The sequence below is a fragment of the Balaenoptera physalus genome (assembly GCF_965194825.1).
Source record: "Balaenoptera physalus genome assembly, chromosome: 8".
Classification (NCBI taxonomy): domain Eukaryota; kingdom Metazoa; phylum Chordata; class Mammalia; order Artiodactyla; family Balaenopteridae; genus Balaenoptera; species Balaenoptera physalus.
This window is the reverse complement of record NC_138887.1, coordinates 62,113,969-62,137,753: the sequence shown is the minus strand read 5'-3', so window position 1 is coordinate 62,137,753 and position 23,785 is coordinate 62,113,969. Positions and strand designations below refer to the sequence as shown.

General features: G+C 36.5%; 1 protein-coding gene and 1 long non-coding RNA gene across 4 annotated transcripts in view; one reads left to right on the top strand and one right to left on the bottom strand.

The window, feature by feature from the left end:
* UMAD1 (UBAP1-MVB12-associated (UMA) domain containing 1) overlaps positions 1-23,785 on the top strand; it is a 240,728-nt gene that overhangs the window by 151,249 nt on the left and 65,694 nt on the right. For all 3 annotated transcript variants that reach the window (XM_082472172.1, XM_082472170.1, XM_082472171.1), the window contains one exon: positions 11,564-11,637. In XM_082472172.1, coding sequence (XP_082328298.1) covers positions 11,564-11,637 — 74 coding nt within the window. The remainder of the gene's footprint in view (positions 1-11,563; positions 11,638-23,785) is intronic.
* LOC309665576 overlaps positions 11,645-23,785 on the bottom strand; it is a 218,700-nt gene continuing 206,559 nt past the window's right edge. Inside the window, exon 4 of the long non-coding RNA XR_014266522.1 lies at positions 11,645-14,621. This is a non-coding gene — a long non-coding RNA (uncharacterized lncRNA). The remainder of the gene's footprint in view (positions 14,622-23,785) is intronic.

The window sequence follows — 23,785 nt, the reverse complement described above, 5'->3', positions numbered from 1 at the left end:
TATATAATAGGGATTTAGTAAACAAATTCTAATTTCAAGAATATCGAATTCATGAAACTCAGCAATACTGTAGAATTTTGTGATAAAAAATTAGAAATTTAAGTTTTAAGTACATAAACATAATACAGTTTTCATAACTTAAAAGTGACAAATGGTTTTATTGTTTAACCAGGCTTGAAATTAATGATTTCTTCTTTACAAACTGAAAGAAGTGCAGATTTTTTTGAACATGAAAACTATTTTTAGAGGGATTTTTAAAACATCACAAATATGTTAGTACATATTTCTAATGCAGTACTATGTTTTTTAAAGAAGGCATTTTAAAATTTGCCAAATACGTATCAGTAGTAACCTTTAAAATATAGCATTAAATACAATAAGATACATAAAAATACTTTATCAGAATTCCTTTGGAAGCTTAGCCACCTCTTATATTTCATGCAGTTTTCTCAAACTCACTGTAGCTACATAGAACCTGGTAAAATCTCTTTTCTACAGAAATCCTGTCCAAACTTTACAATAGAGCTGTGATTATTGATGTCTCCGTAAGCCTTTTTGTTCAGCCTCTACCTTTCACCCACTTCTAAGTGCTATTAATAAACTTATTTCCTTTTACCAATCATAGTGCATCCTCTTTAGCTTCCTTTATTTATCCCATAGTTTCATCAGAAACTTGTATTTCTGAAACCGTGTGCCACCCTCCTCATGACAAGGCCACATTTGCTGTAATGTGTCAGTCAAACAGTAGCTATTTCATAAGGGCCTACCATGTACGTACTGGGTGCCAGCTACTGTACTAGGTGCTGGGGATATTGTGGCACATAAACACGTCATTGTCCTGGTGGAGCTGACAGTCTAGTGGGAAACAACAACTGTTAAACAAGTAGGTGCAAATAATTAAATGACTGAGAATGTGGGGAGTGCTTTGGAGAATGAGAATAAATGGGAGCATGTGAAGGGGCATGGGTTCTACTGGGTCGTGAGGTAGTGAGATGTGAAGATAAGAGTACATATCAGCTGGTTGAGGTCTAGGTTGAGGAGTGTTGCAGGCAAAGAGTGACCCTTGCTCTTGCCATCATCACTTTTCACCTTGTCATCAAGTAAATTTTCATACTTTTTAGCCATGCCACCTGCTCATTCTCACCAGGGCACTTCTTTCTTCTTAATGGGTTTCTGCCCTTATACCTTTCTGATTTTGTGCTGTCAACCTATTTTGGAGCTCCTGACGTCAGTGTCCCCTCGTTGTTAGATTAGGATCTACCAGTGTTGGGCTCTCCAAGTCTGATTTGTCCACTGCCTCCTTCCCTCTTACTCTCTTCTTTTCCTTCTCTTAACTTCTCGGGTTTCGTGGGACTCCTGTGGGAAAAAAATTCAAGGCAGCAGTGGGGACCTTAGAATTTATTTGTTGATATTGATCTCGTCCACCCAAAGCCTGGATTTCATCGTCAGCCACCTCCCTGCCCCATCCTAGTGACATCAAGGCTTAAGGGGCTTGAAAAATATCTCTTCCTAAGAGGAAGTTTAGGTGTTTTGCATTAGATGTTTAAAACATAGGCATATTAGCACTGAAGTTTTGCATGACCTATAATTGTGCTTCATCTGTTTATCTAGTACTTTATATTTTAGATTTCTTGATTCAAGTTATTCAAAAATTTCAATTTTTATGACCAGCAGTTGAGATTTTTTTTTAAAAAGTATAGCATGTTGATATTCAGTGTTGTTACCACTGTGTTGTTACCTTGTTACCTGGTAATGTATATACAAATAAGTTTGCAGATACATATGGACAGAAACAACATTATTGTACTAGTACAGAGTGGCCAAAGTGTGTTCAAACTGTTTCTTGTAGCCAGGCCCTTTATTGGGCCATAACGAATTCTGTAGCAGAAAGAAAGAAAACACACATTTTGCTTCACTTGGTTTTTCTTTTTTCTTTAAATATATATATGTATTTAAATAACAACGTAAATATGGAATAAATACTAATTATAACATCTGTATGTAAACACTTAATTAGAACAAAACTAAAATAAATTGTAAAATACAGTATTGACCAGCGGTAGACTTACCTTTAACTTCTACCATTTTATTGCTCTAAATAGAGAATAGCACATCTTATTTTTTAAATTTTTATATTTAATTATGGTAAAATACACATAAGTTTTACCATCTTAACCATTTTTAAATGTACAGTTCAGTTTTGTTAAGTACATTCACAATGTTGTAAGTCAGTCTCTAGAACTCTGATATTGCAAAACTCAAACTCTCTACCTACCTATTAAACAACAGCTCTCCACTTCCTCTTCCCTCCAGCCCCTGGCAACCACCATTCTACTTTCTATCTCTATGAATTTGACTATTCTAGGCATTCATGTAAAGTAATCATACAGTATGTATCTTTTTGTGACTGACATTTTACTTGACACAGTGCCTTCAAGGTTTATCCATGTTGTAGCATTATGTCAGAATTTCCTTCCTTGAAAGGCTGAATAATACTCCATTGTATGTATTCATGTACCACATTTTGTTTATCCACTCATCTGTTGATGGACACTTGGGTTGCTTCCGCATTTTGACTCTTATGAAAGATGCCGCTATGAACGTGGTGTGCAAATATTTCTTCAAGACCCTGCTTTCAGTTCTTTTGGGAATTTATTGGTCCCCAACTTTAGCACAGGGATATGTATGTACTCTCTAAATATTTAAACAATGTGAGAGGGAAGGAGAAAAGGAGGGAGGGGACAGTCATTCCCAAAATTAGGCAGATGATAATCTGTCAGCCATGTAAGCTTACCTCAGTCAGCTTATCTCAGTGTTTCTCAAAGTATTGTTTGTGAATCAACTACATTAGATCTCCTGGAATGCTCACTAAAAATTTAAATTTTTAGGCCCTTCACTAAACTTCGCAAGTCTGAGTCTCCTGTGAGAAGCAGGAATTTGCACCTCAGGTGATTTTTACACATACTGAAATGTGAGGTGCAGTGCCCCACTGGCAAGGAGATGTCTCATAATTTACTTGCTGATGCATATGAAGGTCCTGCTCTCTGCTACTTTCAGCCCCTGCTTTCCCTTAAGGCACATTCCTCCCAGGCTAGCCCATGATCCACTTTCTTTTCCATTCTGTCTGTATATTATAGCCCAACTAAAAGTTCCATAAATATAACAAAGGATGGCCAGGCCTGAGTTCGCAATCCTCAACTTTGACCCAGGCCCAGTCAGGGTCCTTCCTCCTCAGGAGGCTAATTGCTGATTCACTGTTGCTCTTTACCTGCTTCTAGTTAGTAGACCAGCGAACAGATTAGGACTTTCTCCCTCAGACCTTGTGGTGTTTAGTTTTACCTGAGTTCTTAAAGGGGCCAAATCTCTTGTCTTATATAAGCATTTTAAATATGACATATTGTGACCCTCAGGACAGTGATGTCACACACTTATATTGTATAACTAAATGAGAAGTGTGACGTCTTCAGTAAAGCCAACCAGCCTCTTTTGCATTTTGAAAGCAAACTCGTTGTCTTCATCTGGTAATCACATCATGCCACCTCATCACATCCACCACATGTGGCTTTGCTTCTAGTTGTGATTTGCAAGTGATTCATTTTTTTAATATCAACTTTTCTTCAAGTAATACTGGTATTTTTAGAAATATTCTCTTCAAACTTTTGTGTGATACAAGAGCATGTTTATATATTTGACTTCCATTAAAAGTAATGATAACTGACTGATACATACTTTATTTTTAATGAAAGGACCTGGAGGGAAGAAAAGCCCTAATATGAAGCTTGTTTTTGTTACATCTGGCCACTTTTTCCACAGTGTGCTTCTTTCAGATTTCTATTCCTTCGTTGATTTGGTACTCCCATAATTTTCAGTTTTTGGCTAATTTTTACAACCAGTTTTTGTGATTTCCATTTTCTTGGCTGAAATCCCCTCTAGGATGTAAATGCTGTAAGGGCAGGAATGGTATTGCTATAGTTCACATGGTGCCCAGCATAATAATATGGCACATAAATAGGCATTTAACAAATATTTGTTGAATGAATGAAACAACGTGAAGCTGATTGTAATGTTTCATGTACTGCTTTTATTGTTTCTGCTAGAAATTTTCTTTGCAGTTTTCTGTTACACTACAACTCTTTGATCAATGTTAAGAACTCAGTTTCAAGAGATTGACAGCTTACCTACCTAATATCTCTGATTAGACCAACTGATGCTATAGGTTGAAACACACATTTGCTCTCATGGGGTCACTTATTTTTCTATGTGGAAAACTGACTGAGCAGACTCCTGACACCAACAAGTAATTCTACAGGTTTATTCTGTTGGTTGCAAAGGAGACGGGACACTCTTGAGTGTGAGTGACTTGATGCCAGTGATCTCCAGCCTAGGTTGCATTATTGGTGATTGATCAATGCCATCATCTTCACCTACAACAGGCAGAACATTTGAGTCTTTGTTTCAGGATACCAGATAAACTGGTAGAGTGAGCCTTTTTTTTTTTTTTTTCTATTTACAGATTTATGTTTCAAACCATACACACTGAAAATCCTTTTCGTGTCAGTCCTGTTTGTTTGCAACAGGGCCTATAGAACCTGTCCGAGGACTGCTCAGAGCCGCCCTTTGTGTAGAGCTTTCTTTCAGCATCATTTTGGGATTCAGGGTCAGGAATGATCAGCCCAACGTACTCTTGCAGTATGTAAATTTACTCTGATTTAAGAAAGCTATTAACAAAAAAACCTTTGAATGCATATTTGTACAGCGTGATACAATATTGTACAAATGTACAAGTACAAAGTTAATTTGGCCTTTTGAGTTTCTAGTCTTCCAGCCTAAAAGAATGCCTGGGCTTAACTGTTTAACATAGTGTTAAATACTTAATTGATGTTTTTAGATTGCTTAAAATCTTCCAGAAAAATTTTTACTCATAGCTACAAAGTGACAAGACTCAGAACTAAAGAAATCTGTGGAATCCTAGGACAAGTTAATTAAGAGCAGGCCAGGAGGACTGATCAGTGAGTCTGACTTCAGTTGGATTTGCTGGTATTCTTACTTCTGTGAGTCAGTGCCTTTAAGTATCCAGTGTGACCCTAAGCTTTCAATGCAGTAAGCAAAGTTTTAGCTGTATGATTTTTAATAGCAGCCATAATGTTGAAATCTAACATGATGCCTAAAAGTTGTATATAAATACGTGTTAAAATTAAAATCCACACTGATGTCTTATAAAATACATTGCCTGTTTTACTGAACCCCTAATTTTAATTTTTCTTCATGTTTTAACAACTTTTTATGAGCCCTTAGTGTGTGTGTAGAATTATCTTTCTCATTGTCCCCCTCCCACATACAGATGAGTCAACAGATGTTTACTGAGTATTCACTTCGTTATCAGAATGATGCCAGTGTGTTAGTTGTAAGCATCCTTAACGAATTTGGGTGTAATAATTTTTGTATGCTAATTTAATATGTTCTTGGTGCCATTTTAATTTGTTTTTCTTTCATTCCTAGTCAGCTTGAACCTTTTCCTCCATTTGTTTGCTAACTGCACTCCTCCCTCTATGGCTTAGGTGTTCCTGTTCTTGGCTTATTTTCTTGTGGGGTCACAGTTGTCTTCAGAATCCTGGCCTGACAGCAGCAGGCTCCTGGGCAGGGCATGTCTTCAGCAATTAGTACTTTTGCTTTCTCTTTATCCCTCCTTTCTTCATTATAGTGGAAAACGGGAAGCAAGTGCACAGTATTAGAAAAAGTGGAAGGGAAAATGAAACTGAACTGGAGGAGACTTAAATGTAAAGCGTGTGAAACTGAGTTGGATAACTTCACTCAGGTTTTGATGAGTAATGGGAAGCTGCATGGTAGCATGTGATGATTTGGCATTGTCGGCAGACTTGGATTCCAACACCAGGTCTGCCATTCTTAAAAGGATATAACAAAGGCTACCTCACAACACTGCCACGGGCACTAAATGAGATAGCGGGAGAGGGCGTCTTCTTTCACCTCTGCTATGCTGAAGATCATGGCGACTGCTACTCAAAACAGCAGAGCAGCAATTGACACCAACACCTGACAAAATGTTTGTCTTGCCCCAGCTTCTCTCCCTTCTTCTCTGCAATTAGTGTTTAACATGTTTTCTCATTTAATCTGTATAATAGCTTTATTATGTATTATGATTCCCATTTTTCAGATGAGGAAATTGAGGCTCTGAGAAGTTAAGTAACTTGCACAAGGTCATGGATTTGGTAAAGGATTTGGGTTTTGTTCTATCGTTTCCAAAGCCATTCTCTTGCCACAGTGCCAGGCCGCCTTGGATAATGAGTGTGTGACTGAAGAATGAAAAGGAGTTAATGGAGGGGCCATTCCACTGTTCTTTCCACTACTTCACTTGGTGAATGACTAATAAGCCAACACTCCCAGAGGGTATTTGCATTTTAAAAGAGGAGCTCATTAACCCTAATGAATCTCTAATTGGTAGAATTTGTGGGGGAGATATTTCTGAGCACTGGAGCTTTCTCCTGTGTCTTCAAGGTGTCTGGCTATCCTTTTCTCCTCTGCAGATTATCAGCTATTCTGGAATCAGAATCATGTAGTAGAATGCAGTCCATTCTGCAAGTCTGCCCCAAATGCAATTAAATGAATTAACAGGGAGTTGTGAAAAGAATCATCTAAAGGAAAATAAGTGTGAGTTAACATTGTATAAAATGAATGTTCAAGAGCTTAATAACACATTTGGCAATGTTGAGGGTCTTCTTAAAAGTCTGGTAAAAATAATATATTTCATATTCAGTTTTAACTTCAGAAATGTTCTATCAGCATTTCCCATAGTGTGTCACTCTGCAAGATGTTTAATAGGTATCCAATGAATAAAGTGGCTTTATAGTCAAAAACATTGGGAAAAAATTTTTTTAGTTTCTTTACTGTAGAGTTTCTCAGAGCCTTTAATATGTTACAGTGCATTGGAAATCAGTTGGAAGGGAATGCATTCTGTAGCTTTTTCTCATACTTTTGACCACAGAAATATTTTTTCCATGCAAACCCCTTGAAACTAGTGTTTTGTAGACTGCATTCTCAGATATGAAGTTCTAGATAATTCCTCTCCAATAAAAGAAAGAAAACAGATTTCTGTATTCACAGCTTTTCATATGTAGGCAGGCTCCAATTCTGTCCATACCAGCCCATTCCCAGTCTTGTTGGACTCTAGGGCATTCCAATAATAACACCCTTCTTACCCAGATAAGATCTGGCCAATTTAGTAAAAAAAAAAAAAAAAAAAACCAAAAAACAGATGGAGACCAAATTCTCATCTTTATTGCCTATAAAGCTAGTGTTGAAGAATGTGGCTTCCATCAAGGAGCAGATGGGTTTCCTAATCTGAACCCCAGAATTAGATTGAACTCCATCCTGTTACAGGATCTTCTGGGCTGGGGCAGGCTTCCCCAAGTGGGAGGAGGCCCCTGTGGAGGGTCAGAGCAGACAGAGCCCAGTTCCCTCTGGTCCTCCCCACGAGAAGGGGGAGGGGAGAACCATGTGCAGCTGAGTCTTTCCAGATCACCAATCCAGGGATTGGAGAGTGGACGGAGGCTGGGGTGAATGTTACTAGAGTTCCCTCCACATTGAAGGAGGCCTAAGGAGTGAAGGTGCTCCCTTACTCACCCATCACCCCTCCCCAAAACAAATCTCCTCCGGGTGATCCAAACAGGCATTCGGGTTCCCCTCCCATCACTGAGGGTTTCTGCTCTTTTCACTTTCCCTTGTACCTGGTGCTCACTCTTCATCACTTTTCTCCTCTCCCTCGACCAGATTCACCCAGTAGAATGGGATCATGATCATATGCTAATGATGTCCCTTTCTCATTTCCTTATGTACCATAATTCAGCTTTTTATCCTAGAAAAGGTGGAGTGTATATATTCTCTAAAACAGGGATCTGGAAACTACAGCCTGACTCAACTTGTTTTTGTAAACAAAATTTTATTGGAACACAGCCGCATGCATTGGTTTGTATATTATCTATGGCTGCTCCTGGCTACAATGATAGAGTGGAGAAGTTGTAACAGAGACGATATGGCCCACAAAGCCTAAAATGTTTACTATGTAGCCCCACTAATCTAAAATACAGGTGAATTTCACTTCAGTCCTTTAAATTCTAAAAGAGCTTCATTAGTATGCATATACGGCCTTTCTCGTTTACTCACTCTAAATAAAAACTACACTTTAAACCAAGAAAATTGCATAGCTGTAGTATAAGAGGGATTTTGCCTCTTATAAAACTGTTTCCAGCCTTTCAAACTTACGGGAAAGTATCAAGGGGACCGTGTGTGTGCCTTGAAGGACCAGAAGGAAGGACAGAGGCTTGTTCTGATCAGGAGTATTTGGCATTATCAGCGGAAAGGGAAGAGACCGGATAACCCATGGGGCCTATGGAAGAAAAATGGAGTAGAGAGAAGTGTTAGGGGGGCCCGTGGGGTTGGACCAGCTTTCGGAGCCCTGGGCTCTTCTTCCCACTGATCCCCAGTTTAGGGGCTTGATTCTCCCCACCTCAGCCACCATCCATTGGAACCTTCCACCAGGCCACACAGTCCCCCCCAGATATGTCAGGAGACTCGGCTCTGCTCCCACTGTGGCTGACTTCTTCCTGGGAGACTTCAGGCGAGTCCCTGGGCACCTCTGCCGTCAGGCTCACCATAAACTGGGGGAGGAGGGAAATGGGGAGGATGTCTTGCTGCGCCGTAGTGAGAATCAATTGTGGTGTTATAAACAAGACATTAGGAAATGTAAGTAATGTGAACATTTTTATTGTTTCTTTTCATTTTTTTATCGAAGTATAGTTGATTTACAATGTGCCAATCTCTGCTGTACAGCAAAGTGACTCAGTTATACACATACAGACATTCTTTTTTTGTATTCTTTTCCATTATAGTTTGTCCCAGGAGATTGGATATAGTTCCCTATGCTATGCAGTAGAATCTTGTTGTTTATTCATTCTACATGTAATAGTTTGCATCTGTTTTGTTGTTTTTGTCCTTCCTTTTAAACAGCTGACTTGCAAATGAAATTTTTGAATCTATACAGCACATAAATTAGAATTAAGTGATGTCTGAAAACTAAAGTACCTTATTTCACGTTCATCACATGCATCTTTATTTATTGTTGAAGTATCTAACTCTCATGTGGGTTATAACAAGTTAGAGAAAATAATTGAATTTTTACCATGATCAAATAATTCTTCAGTGGGAGGAAAAAAACTTCAAAAGTTATATTTCACTGTGACCTGTTCTTTTCTGTTTGTTGTTTGTGTAGTTTTCATTTTGTGCCTTTGTTTATAGAGAATCATCTCGCAGATGGCATTTTTCCTTGTAATCAGTTATTGTCCTGAGTCATCGCCAGATATGGCATTCCAGGAAATAGTGATTGTACAGTTGCTTCCAGGCAGATGTGTTGTGTGATGTCAAGAACACTGGCTGATAACCTTTCTGGTTATTCAAGCAGTAGGGAGAAATGGAGAAAGTGTGATACAGATACACACCTTGGAATCAGAAACTGGCAAAAGAAGCACAGACTTTGTGCTGAATGATTTCAGCCAAATAGTGTTTGTATGGCTAGGGGATGGCCCAATAATCATTTTAAAAGGTGAAAAAAAATCTTTCTTGAGTAAATGACCTTTCATATTGGAAGCCACATACTTCCGTATAAACCTCAGGCATGTGAGTTATTAAACACACCTGACTTCAATATACAGAGACTTGCATTACCTTGGCTGCTCATGCTGTTGTGGTCTCAGTGGTCTCATTGCCTTTACCCAGGCAAACTAAACAACTTGTGCATTGGTTTTGCCATCTGTGAACTGGGGGTTGGCTAGCTTTTCCCTAACTTTAAAGACAAGGGGGATTTCTGAAAATAAGACTCTTCCTGATGTGCAAATAAATGGTCAGTTTAAACAGTAACTTTAAAAAATCAATCAAAATTGTTGTTTGACATCTGGGTCATAAACGTAAGTTGACATAATTTTTCACTTAACAACTATTAACTCTATTATCCTATAGATGTAATTTAAAAGTTCCTAATGCTTTTGTTTCAATATGATTCTTTTAAAAAAATCATTAACTGTTTTTAAAATCTAACAAGTTATGCTCTAAGTACAGATCACTAATAACAATACATCATAATGGTAATTAATAAATTTGCCTTTTAAGTTTCACAAATGTGTTTTAGAGGAAAAACACTAACTGTATGCTCAAATAAAGCTTTTATTACATACCATTTAGTATTATCACAGTTTTATAGACCAGAAACTATAAATAGAAGTTCACTAATTTACTCAGCTAGTATTTATGGAACGCCTCCTACTATGGGCTGGGTTCCGCCCAATAGTAATAATGCCGTACTTAGCTGAGAACACAACTTGTAGGCTGGAATATGCATGATGTGCTTGGATTTTAAACATTTGGGGGATTTCCTTTATCTTTTAAGTAAGTAAACTACCAACTTAATTCTTGCTTTATGGTTTTAGAATTTAACAGAATTTTATTTAATTCTTTAAAATTTTCACAGGGCCCTTTCTTGACTATAGCCGTTGGTAAACTAAACTTTTATGTTTCACTATGGAAAAGTTAAGCCCAGCCCAGACTTTCATACTTTGTTACCTCCAGTGAAGACTGTGACCTTCCCTATGTTAACAAATTCCTAACCTTTAGCGTCAGCCAAGTCATTATATATGAATTTTGTAATCTTCCCTGTTGTAGACATTCCTGACTGAGCTGGCTTAATTTTATGGGAAGAGCAGTTTACAAATTACTAAATTAACCTCTCATTATGCTTTTAAGAAGTACGCTGATTGTTTCTTTACCTACCATGTGTTAATCACAGATTATTAGTTAATAAGTTATAATAGGACACGAATACATTAAATTGTGCCTGTACTTACCTAACTATATTTCTGTCTGTCCTATGTCCTTAGACGCAGCCTAGTCACCAACTTTGTTTAAATAATATAACCCTCCCAGGCACCACCTTTAGGAATCAAACTATTAACTGAATGCTAATTTATGAATTTGTTCATTGTTCTTTCCTGTTGTAAAAATTGTTTGACATATGGTTAATTACTACATGGAAACATATATATCTACTCTGAGGCAAATCCACAGAGACACAAATAAACGCTTATAAAGAGTAAACCTTATTAGAAAACAAATTTGAAGGACAGTTATTCATATTATAAAGAATTTTTTTTAAGACTTTTAATGTTTGAAAATAATTTGCTTTATCTTCAAATTATAAGTTTTCCTAGTTTATTTGAAATATGACTTGATTTACAAAATATAAATTCACTTGATTTTTCCAGAGTAAACCTATATAAAGCAGGATACATTTCTGGTTTAGATTGTACACCTATGTATTTACGGATGATTTCTGTGACCTTTATAAAATTACTGTTCTTAAATATTAACTTATTTACTTTGTAACAAAGGAAATAGTAATTGCTTCCACAATGTAAAACATACAAAAGATATTTCAGATAAATAGTAGACAGTTTGGCCTCAGTGGTATGCTAAAGTTTTATTTTTTTCTTTTGCTTCATAGGAGATACAGCTCATGAGCAAAGAGTGGCAGCAAGAGGCAAAACTTCAGGCATGGAAGGCAATGAGACTTTGGAGGTAAGTGAAACTCAATGAGTCCTTTTGGTGTAAAACCCAATGAGTCAATGTGATTATGTATACCTCTGAGGATAAATAGTAACTTCCACTCTTGCTATGCAAATAGGTGCCTAGGTATCAGGAGAACAGGTGATCTGCTGAAAATCAGGGTATGGCAGGCAGGAGTGACTTCCTAAGTGCTAAGCTTTTCCCAGTGCTGGTAATGGAAACTCTCTGTTGGAAATAGAGGAATAGAACACTGAAGTTAAAACATTTGAATTATTTTTACTTGAGAGATTATTTTCTATTACATTTGAATAAATAGGTAATATATGAACCTATAGAGAAAGGTTTGAAAATAACTTATTCAGAACTGTCTTACATTAGCATTTCCACCATCAAAGTACACTCCTTGACATTGTTTGGTAAAAAGACTAAGGCTTTTGTTCTTTTCCACCTGAGAAAATTATTTGCTCTTTGTGGGTACTTGAAAGTGTAGTTCACATACTTTCATATTCTGTGTAGAAACATACTAACCTTATTTAATCACTGAAATAGTCATTTTTAAGACTTTGGGGGAATGTTAACTATTAGAGTGGAAGAGATATCCATGGGTTTTGAAACCTTCTATGTGGTGACACACCTCTACGTATATTCTACATGTAGAACGTGAGGGTATTGCATACAACTGGAGTGACATAAGGGAACCTGGCCTGTTTGATTCATCACCATATCCGCAAAGCCTAGCACAGAACAGGAAGTCAAAAATATTTGTTAAATGAATGAATAAATACAATCATGAGTTATAAATAGAGAGTAATGTTCATCTTAAGAAGAGAGATTTTTTTGTATTTATATTTTCCACAGTGAGTACATATTTTATAATCAAGAGAAAAACATTTAAAGAAGTTACATGGGAAGTAAATTGATGTAGAAGAAGAAAAGAGCCATCTTTCCCATAAAACTGTGCATTGTTTTTTTTTATTAATGCATGCAACAAATATTTATTAAGCACTGACTGTATTCAATGCACTGTGCAAGGGGCTGAGTATATAGTACTGAAAAAAAAGATACAAGGACAAAGAAAAATTTCCTGTCTATATGTTGAAGCATCTTGATCTCTTTTATTTATTCAAATATTTATTGTGTACTGAACATAAGTAGCATCTTTGATAGGAAATAAAGGTTGATATATTTGAGCTTTAGGAAAGAACCACCAAGATGGTTTAGAAATCATCCGTGATTACTTGAATTTAACTGCTTAGTTAGGTATGTGATTCAGTGGAAATGTCTGCGGAACTCAATTATTTTTCAAAGTCGATTTATTGATAGGAAGAATTCCAAGATTAATTTTGAAGGAAAGAAACTTTTGAGACTAGATCCTCAGAGATTTGAAACTAGCTCATTATTGTGCTACTTCCTAGTCTCTCCACTATACAATCAATTCTTAACCATTAAGACTGGATTTTTATACTCATGGTATAACAGATAAAAGTGCCTTCTCTCTGAATAGTTGCTGGGGATTGGGTAGACACCGTTTGCTCTCAGAGAGCTTATTGATGTAGCAGAAATGAAATAGGGAGACTCCAAATGAGATGACAGGGTTAAGTCACAGTACAAGAGGGTAATACTAAAATACTTTTAGAGGCTAGTGTGATTCACCACAGAAAAGCCAACTAATCACTTATCCCCACCTTAAGTATCCAAAATGGAATTTATTATTCCTTGCTTTAAAAATCTAAAACCACAAGCATTGCTTCATGTTTCCTACCCCTTCCCCCGCATAATCTACCTTGATGGGTCAAGATGAGTCTTATCTAGTCTCATGGTTTTAAATTCTTTGAAGAGTCTGATGACTCCCAAAGTATATCTCCATATAGACCTCTCCCCAAAGCTGTAGACTGTATCCAGCTGTCTACCTGCCATTTCACTTACAAGTTTCTAAACAGTTCAGCCTTTACTTGATCAAAGAAGAACTATTGATTTCTGACCCCACCACCCTGAAGCTTCTGTCTGCTCAAGTTTTCACCATCACTGTTTAATAACATCACCCTTTATATAGTGGTTTAGAATCACACCCCCTGAGGTACCCCTGGTTCCTTTCTTTCCCTCACAGTCTACATTGCAGTTCCACCCGTAAGTCCTGTCACCTCTCCCTTTATATCCAGACTCTGACCCCTTCTCAACATGGGCACTGCTAGGAATTTAAGCCACCACTTTCACCCAGACTCTCTGCCTCCATTCTTCCCCCTTAAGTCCGTTCTCCTCACAGCCCGCAGAAATTGAATCAGATCACATCACTCCTTGGCTTCAAACATGCTGGCTGCCCACTGTAACTGGAATCTCTGCTAAGCTCCTTACAGTGGGCTATAAGGAGCTCCATGTGCTCTCAGACTTCATTTCTCCTCATACCCCAAACCCCGTCCCCATCCACCAGCTGCCTTTCTGTCCCTTGATCATGTTAAGCTCTTTCCTATCTCAGCCTTTTCATTTGCTACCCCTTCTTTACTGGAGCCTCACTTGCCTGCCTCCTTATCATTCAGGTCTTATTAGTTCAAGTGTCAGTCTTCGTGAGGACCTCAGCTAAAGTGTCTCTTCCCCCAGTCACTCTCACGTAACCCTGTTTTATATTCTCCATCAAGGTTATCACTATTTCAGATTATCCACTTGTTTACTGTCTGACTGACTCTCCTGACTACAGTGAAAATAGACTGTGGGTCTAGAATAATGTCTGGAACATAGAAGGTGCTCAATAAACAGCTGTTAACTGATAATCTAGATTTCATTGGATGTCATCATCTGTCTTGGCAAATTAAAGGCCTAAAAATGTCATTTGACTCATTCTTCTCCACCCCCCTTTACCAAATCTATCATCAAGTCCTGTTGATTCTTGATGTTGATGTTCTTCTTGATTCAAATATCTTCCAAATCTGGTTCCTCATACTCCATCCTCATCTGTCCACTTGACTGTTATTAGACAAGCAGCTTCTTTCCCAAATCCCTTTCTGAAAAAGAACAGCAGGGGGTTTTTTGTTTTGTTTTGGTTTGGTTTTAGTTCAGGCCCCCAAATGCCTTGAAATCTACAGAATAAAGCTTAAACCCAAAACCCTGTTCAAGTGTCGCCTTCGTTGTGAACTCATTTCCCTGCTGTCCCAGCCAGAGATAAGCCCAGTGTCCTTTTACTACTTGTGTTGCCTTTTATGACTTCCCTATAGTGTGAGTTCCTGGAAGGTGAAGACTCCACCTTCTTTACCTTTACAGCCTCCGCACAGACACACATGGTGTGACATAGGTGCCCAGTCAATGATTTCTAGACGGATACATGAATAATAAGTGGTCTTCTGCAAATGCTGTCTTATGAGTAAATCTCTTCATTTAGTTCTGTTTTCCATCTTACATTATCAACACACAGTTATTTTTTTCTCACTGTAAAAAAAATGTTTTTCTTTTATTTCTTAGGAGTTACCCGTAAAAAAAAATCTGTTAATTTAGATTATTTTTGACACTCAATACATTAGCAAGGCAAAGTATAATGATTTCAGTTGATATTTTGAAAGACATACATCTGATTAAAACGTTGTACCTATTGTACCTAATAGGAAAGTCTCATTATTTTCATTTTTAATGGCTATACAACAAATGTTGAAATATTATTTATAACGAAAACATATTTGGTCAGTTAGTGTGGGTTCCATAGAGCTTCAAAATAACACTCTTAATTACCAAAACATAAGTTGTTTTTCTAAAGACCCTTTGGAGAAAGTAGATTTTAGTATCCCCAAAAAGTTTTTTTGGTGAATTCAGATAAACATGTAGATTGCCTACTATTTTCGAGGAATTGTTGGACATGGGGCGGAGAGGATATGAAGATATGTAAGACTCCGTGATTCTAACTTATAGAAGCTGACATTCTCAATCAATTCATGAAAATTAGAAAACTCCACACGTCATTATAATATAAAGTGGAATAAATAAGTTTCTTAAATTCCATAACTACAAAGATAACTGAGACTTTAGTGGAGGAAGAAATATCATTAGGGAGAATCAAGCAAGGCTTCATGTATTAGGTGAGCTTTGAACCATGAAAAACATTTTTTTACTATTTATACAATTAATTTTATATGATTAATATAAATTCCTGTGAAATGAAATCCCTCATTAAGAACATGTTAGACATACAGAAGCAAATCATGGTATGAAACTACTTTCCACCCATGGATCTCAATGACAGGTAATATTTTAAAAAATGAATGGAACCTGGCCTGTGCTATACTGTAGTTTTTTTTTGTTTGTTTGTTTTTAACATCTTTATTGGAGTATAATTGCTTTACAATGGTGTGTTAGTTTCTGCTTTATAACAAAGTGAATCAGTTATACATATATACTGTAGTTTTAATGGCAGTTAAAATATTTTGTTATAGATAGCTAGTGGGAAGCAGCCTCACAGCACAGGGAGATCAGCTCGGTGCTTTGTGACCACCTAGAGGGGTGGAATAGGGAGGGTGGGAGGGAGATGCAAGAGGGAGGGGATATGGGGATATATGTATACGTATAGCTGATTCACTTTGTTATACAACAGAAACTAACACACCATTGTAAAGCAATTATACTCCAATAAACATGTTAAAAATGTATATATATATTTTGTTAAGTAGTCTGTGATGTTTTCCCTTACACTTTATATAGCCCAAGTATACTTCAAAACTGTGTTGCCTCTCCAAGTACAACTGTCTCACAGACATCAAGGAAATTCTAACATCTAGATGAAATATAATTTGAAAAAAAGGAGATCTGGTTTGGGCATCAAAAAAGTTAAATTTTACAGAGTTGAAGTATAACTTATTTTAATACACAAAAGACTCTATGAAAAGCAGCATATTTTTTTGTATAAGTAATTAGTGGGACTTTTTACTTCAAGAAACTGAAAATAGTATAGCATTCATTCCAGGAAATCATAATTTCTCAAGTACGTTTTTCTCTTCTTTAATCCCCCTCTCTAAATATTTCAGGGTTTCTATTAATGATGACTTTAATTATGTACTACTGTTTGTACCTTAGCTTTCCCTGTATATGATCCTAAAGTATCATTACCTAAAATAGGGTAACTTAAGGAAACAATGAACTATTTAGTCATCAAATGTGGTTTCTCCCAGGTTGTGCTTTCATCTTATGTTTTAATTGCCATTGGTAACTCTTAGCAGAATTCACCATGTTTTTGGTATGTAGTGTATAAAGCTCCTGTAAACTGTGTTTGGGCTTATTAAAGTCATTAGACTCTAGTACTTGGAGAAAAAGTGATAATTTAGAACTAATTATCCAATTGTAAGTTTATCTTCCTCCTTCTGTTCCTTCTTTTTTTCTTGTTGCCTTTCTGGGTAAATTTTGGTAGTGAGTTGTAATGACATTACAACTACTTATTGCTTTCTGCTACTGTAGGAGCCTGGTTATTTACAGCTCAGGGGGATAAACCCACAGATTAATAGGGGGCCTGGTTTTGAATTTTTGTCATTATGATTCATCTCTTCAGGGAATTAACATTATGAGTAAGTAAGTAAGTAGTCATTCTTTTCTAATCTTCAGTCTAATTTTATATTGTGAAAACTGGAACCATATTAGCTACTAATTTACTAGTGGACCTATTGCTTTTTGGTTTGTAGGTGTACTTTGAGAGCTATGAATATGGAAATATCAGTTTTTTAATATAATTATATCCAATTTTGGTGACTATTAATTTTAACCAGTTTTAGCAGATACTTTTAGATTGTTGAACTTAAATTTCTTTTATTTGTACTAAAAAAGTATTTTTAAATTTGCATTTTTGTTAGCCTCTTTATTGAAATATATTTGACATACAATATTATATTAGTTTCATGTGTACAACATAGTGATTCAACATTTGTATCATTGCAAAATGATCACCACAATAAGTCTAGTTAACCATCTGTCACTATACAAAGTTAATACGGTGTTATTGACTGTATTCCCCATGCTGTACATTATATTCTCATGACTTATAACTGGAAGTATGTATTTGTATAACTGAAATTTGCATTTATTTTTGGTCTCAAAGATAGAGGAATATGTTTATTTATTTAGTTCACTAGCCTAAAGATAACAAAATACAAAAACAAGCCAATAAAAATCTCCCCACAAAACCACAATTCCATTTGTATATTTGTTTTGAGTGACAACTAATTCACATATGCATATGGAGATGTATAAAATAATAACTAACAGATGGTATAGCTGCAAAGTAGGATTTATAAAGATTATTATCAGCTGGTGGTATTGAGATACTGTGGTTATACTGACAGAAGACACAAAAATTACTTATAATAAACTGTGACACTAATAATCTCCCAACTTCTGTTAACCAAAGTAGCTTATTGCATATTTAATATAAATTTTTTAATGAAGATCTAAAATAATCTTACAGCCAATTTGTACTAGGAAATTTAATGGCAGTTGCAAAAACAGTTAGGTAGTAGCAACAACAACAAAGTGTTTGCTAAGATTGTTAAGTGCATAATATTAGAATCCCTGGAAAGTACAGTAAAGATATGGGGGACTTTGTTTATTCATGTCATTTGAAGCACACATCTCAATCTAGTACACAGTATTTGTAATTTCTTATTTGCATGTTTGTAAATTGTTGAGTTACATGTGAAATTCGTAGTTGAGTAATTTAGGGAACAAAAATTGATTTTTTGTAAAAGATATAGAATGAATACATATGAATGAAATGTTCACTTTTCTTTTAATGTGTTTTTGTACTTCCTTTATGTCTTTCAACAAAGCTATAGGAGCCTTCAGACTCAGTAGGGATGAATTTCCTTGTTCTTTTCTTTTATATAGTCATTAAAATGAATGAGAATATCCTTGAACTTTGTAAATTCCATATGATGTAGACTTTGGTTACCACTCCTTAAAAGGGGGTATAAGATTATCCTATTAAAGACCTACTTGTGTGTAGAAAAGAATTGAGGTTGGGTGGTATAGGAAAAAAGAGACTCAAGTGATTCTCAAGAATAGTTTCAAGAATAGCAAACATTCATCCACTGGGTGTCAGGATTTCGGTTTTAGGAATTTTTTAGTATAATTATGGTATTATAAGTTTATAAATTTAAAGTATGGGTGATCTCGGGTGGCCTCAGCCTATGGCAGCTTGAAGCAGGATTTCAGTTTCCAGCCAGAGATTGAGGTTGGGCAGCGGCAGTGAGAGCGCTGAATCCTAGCCACCAGACCACCAGGGACTAGTGGCCGGTGACAAGGCCCTGGCCCGTCAGCTGTGTAGAAGCGACTTTCCACATAGAGACGGAAAGTAGTGAAGCAAGTAAAGTGTTTATCAGGAGGAAAAAGAGTACAGTACGTGTGGATAGACACACAGGCGGGCTCAGAGAGAGAGTCGCGCCCTCGTGGTAGTTTGAATCACATTTATGGGGCATTTCTTCCGGGTTTCCTTTGACCGGTCATCTTGCTTTGCCTGGTTCTGAGTCCGTATTTGTTATATCTCAGGGTCCTTCCCTGTGTGCCTGCACATCTCTTAGCCAAGAAGGATTCTAGCGAAGAGGCCTATGGGTAGTTGACATCACTTACTATGGGGTGGTGCCCCCTCCCTTTTTGACCTCCAAGGGGCCTTTCTGCGCATGTGTAGTCGAGGAGGTCTCCTTGACTTCGAGAATGAGGAATATTTGGTCTTTTATCTGGGCAGGGCCCAGCCTCCTCCATCATCCTGCTTTTATGGAGTTTCTGCTATTGTGGAGTTTCTGTCCACAGGGGAGAAACTGTTCAGCCTGGGGCCCATCTATCTCCTGCCTCATGGGGGGTATAAAGATGATTATGAAACTGTTAATTCTCACAAGATATTCATAGTCCAAATACAGGTATAATGGGAATTGCTATTGAAGGCAGTGTAAATTGGTACAACCATTTTTGGTAAGCATTTTGGCAAGTATCAAGAGCCATAAAGATGTTAATATATTTTGACAGTAATTCCACTTTTAGGATTCTATTCTGAGAAAATAATCTTTTAAATCCACAAGAAGTTGTATGTGCAGAAAGATGGCAATCCACTTAATGGAATATTTTTTAGTTTTCATAAGTGAAATTTATGATTAGTTTTCAATAAAATATGAAGACTCTTGGTTTCATAATTTCAGTTAGAAGATTTGAGGTACAAAATTATATTTACAGTATGATTATTGCTATATAAAAACTGTGCAGAAAAAGATGATGTAATACATAAAAACATTAACAGTAGTTGCCTTTGGAATGATAGATAAATAGGTTGAATCATACTGTCCAGTGTTCGGATTTTCCTATTTGTCTATAATGAGTATATCTTATATTTTAAATGATAGTAAGTCTGATGGTGAGGATATTGCTTATTAACAGAAGAACTATTTTGGATGGCAGTAAAAATGATGGCACAGTCTACTGAGGATGATCTTTAGGAGATATGTAGGTACTTTCCTGCCTTGGTTTATTTAAGTTTAAGACCTCTTAATTAGTTGATCACAGAGCATCACATCTGATCATGGTTTGTCAAAACATCTGTCCTCTCACCTAGGGGACTTTCCAGCAGGGAGAAGAGTGAGGTGACTTGGAGTTTATTCTTCACATATCATTGGAAATCACGTGGCCCAGACTGTTCTCATTGATCTACCTGTCAGTGTCACTGTATCAGTTATAAAGTCATATTCCCCCTCCCCCCAAAAGGTTGTGGATTACTGGTTTGAACATGTATTTGTCTACAAATCTTGCTTTTTCCTCTGTATCTATGATTCTGAGACTCTTAGTTTGAAGATATTAATTTCTCCCTTTATAACAGTTAGTTTATGAGAATATAATTTTATCCAAGATGAGTGCAAGGATTTTTGTTTTTTGTTTCTCCTAATATAGAACCATTTCAAATTTGTGATTTACTGGGAAATGAAGCACAGTTGGATTATTGCACTGTTTATATCATTCAAATGGTAAATTTAATTCTTTGATGTATTTATCCTGCTATGCAAGATACCTTTTGGGAAAAAGATTTTGTAGAGTGCATCTCTCCAATCTTTATTTTCACTTGAATTACTGGACCATATAATATAGTAGAAAGTACATTTTTGCTGGATTCCTCTGCTCACCAAGTGTTTGATCTAGGACAAGTTGCTAAGCTTCTCTTCAACTTCAATTCTTAGTCAGTGAAGTAGGGGGATTAGATGCAGTGTCTGAGATCTTTTCCTCCCCAGAAGTCCTGGCTCTTTACCTCTTTGGAAAGTGAATTGGAATTTTGCCACCAAACGCCAGCCTTTATACTGCTGCTTTGATTGGGGGATGGAGAGAAGGGGGAGGGGGAGAATCTGCTGCATAATGAAGATTTTAGGTATTGATTAATCAGGCTTTCATGCTTGTTAGGAAGGAATTGTGCAAAAGTCCTTGGAGGTAACTTGTCAGACTGCAAAAACCACTTTCACGGTCCTTGCTCTTGCTTACAAAGTCTGTTTGGGAAAATGATAAATTTGGCCACTGGTAAAGAACAATTAAAATACTTTGTTATTTCTTTAAATCTATAAACTTTTTACTTTTATATTTGACAGTCAGATTACTGCGGGTTTTTGATAGCTCAAAACATTGGCAAGATGAATTAACTTGAGGCATGCTTATCAGTATTTGTAAAGATATTTTCCATAACTTCAAATTTGTATGTTTTTGTTACCACTATGTCTTTGTCCTAGTTTCAGTTTTGCTGGAAAAAAATTAGAATTGAGAGGTCATAATTCTAGTATTTTCTTGTTTTCCATTGGGGTTAACTAGCACACTGAAACATAGTGTTTATTCATCCTAGCCAGAAAAGGCCAAACTATGTGAGGTGTATGAGAGCTGCCCCTGTTTCCATCCAAAATGCACATATGGTGTGGGTAAGCCAGCAATGTGAGTTTTATGCAATGTTTCTGCTCATGTACACAGTCTGTTGCTCAGCACCAATTATTCCTTGCCAGAAACCTGCTAACCTGCTGCTTTTGTAGCTCTGCTTGATGAAGCTAGGTAGCTTAAAGTGACCACAATGATATTTATTTAACTTTAGCAATCTTGGTTTGTTAAAGTTATGTGACTTTCATATCCTGCCTCATCTGTTGATTCATTGCAATTGATTGCAATTAGAATCAAAGAATGGGAACCTGTAATTGCATTGGATGGAGCTGCATTAGATCCAATATGTGTGTTTATTGTATGTGTTTAGAAGGAGGAACTAAAATGTGGAAATGCTGGCTTTTTGCTTAGCAACTTTAGTTTTCTATCTCCAATTTAGAAATTATTTTAAAAACCATAGAGAATGTTCTGTTTATCTGTTGGTAGTAATTTTGTTGTCATTTTTCCAGTTTTCACTTTTGTAGTTTTAAAAACCACAGAATCAGCAGGGTGAGAGGTCCATGTTGGGAGAACAACTGTTCCCTATTTCCCACAGCCATCTTTTTTCTAATCCCCTGTTTTTTAATTAGTATCAAATGGTCCTTATTTTTTCCTCCTTTGGTTCATGTTACAGTCGTAACTTCTTGTGATTCTATAGAGAGTTTAAGTTAAAGCACAACGATATTTATGTTGTCTTCACACACAACTAGAGACTCTTTTTTGAAGGATAAATTTCATCTGACTCCTTATGCAGTGGAAAAACTGGCATGCAGGTATGTACTCGGCCTAATTGGCATTTTCTGAATATTCCACTTTGTACCTTACTGAGGATTCCTGTGAATATGCTTATGAGAGCGCATCAATATGAAGACACAGAAAAAAGTTACACCTTAGTTAAGCTCAGCTAAATTTACATAGATTTTACATTTCTTTCCAGGCCTAACAGGCCCCATTTCTTACTATACGTCAGTTTTTTTTTTTTTCAGTGAGCTCCTGTGTTCATCCTACGCTGTTCATAATTGATATTAATTTCTACCTGTTCAAGGACTGTTTAATGTCCATTTTTGGAATGTCATATTCTTAGGTACATGCCTTTCACTCATTGCCTTTTAAATTAGTTAAGAAATCATTATGGGTGTGAATTCATAAATTTTCTCTAACATTAGTTATATAATAGAAAGTGTGTGTAGTAGAACCTCCTAATGTGAAAGCAAAAAGCCATAATTTTTTGAAGTAATGCAGCCTACCTTTTCTCTGCCTTTTAATGCCTATTTCTCCTTGGAGAAGGAGGAAAGATTGGCACGTAAGTGCTACACCTAAGAGCACAGTGCCAGTGGACTGAAGTACCATTTACATAATAATAAAAAGCCCCTGAAAACTTTCTCAGAACTTCTGAACTGAAAAGAGTCAGGAAACTGTTGCATAATCCTACTTCTTAAGTTGGTTTCGGTTGGAGAATAATTTAAAGAGAATGCTGTCTCTTTGTTCATGTAGATATTCTGGGATTTATTACTAGATCAAGCTGGCCCATTGGAGAGCCGTATATTCCTATCTCATTGCCTCAGTCCTGCACAGATTGCCTTCCCTGAACTGTTTTTCAGCTTGATTGAATAACTCTGTGAGAAACTGTTGTGTGGAATACTCTGTGACATTTACTATGGAGGAATTGCTGAGACATTGTCTGCTCTGTTATATAGTTTCCCCTGTGAGAAGTCCCACTTAGGTCTTCTGATTTCTTATTGCTTTTATGCTAACAGAAAATATTTTGTTTCTCCTGAGGTGGTAATATTCTCTTTTTCTCATGGCCATTGTGAATTTTGTACCTAGTCATTTTTTTCCATTTTCCTTTGGCAAGAGGATGCTCAGACCTAAATTTACAGCTCAATTTTAGTAACTGTTTAGGACCCTATAGGATATATGTCTGCTTACTTTATTTTCCTCTTATTTCATATTCCTATTTTATATTTTTCCTGGTTATGATTTTTAAATTTATTGTGAATCTTCTTGTTGGCTGCTTCAGATTCATTGTGAAGAAGAAAGAGTTAAAATATGCATTTATATGTATATTTATCTAATACTTATATAGAACAAGTCTGTATTTAAAGTGTTTTTTTGATAGGTTATAAGAGATGTACACAACTCCCAATTTTGTCTCTCACTCCTCTTTTAAAAAATTACGTGTGACAAGATCATGAGTTTTTTTCTTTACTGTGAGAATGTGTATGACATTGGGCACCTTTACTTACTCTCTCTCTCCGATGCCTCAGGCTCA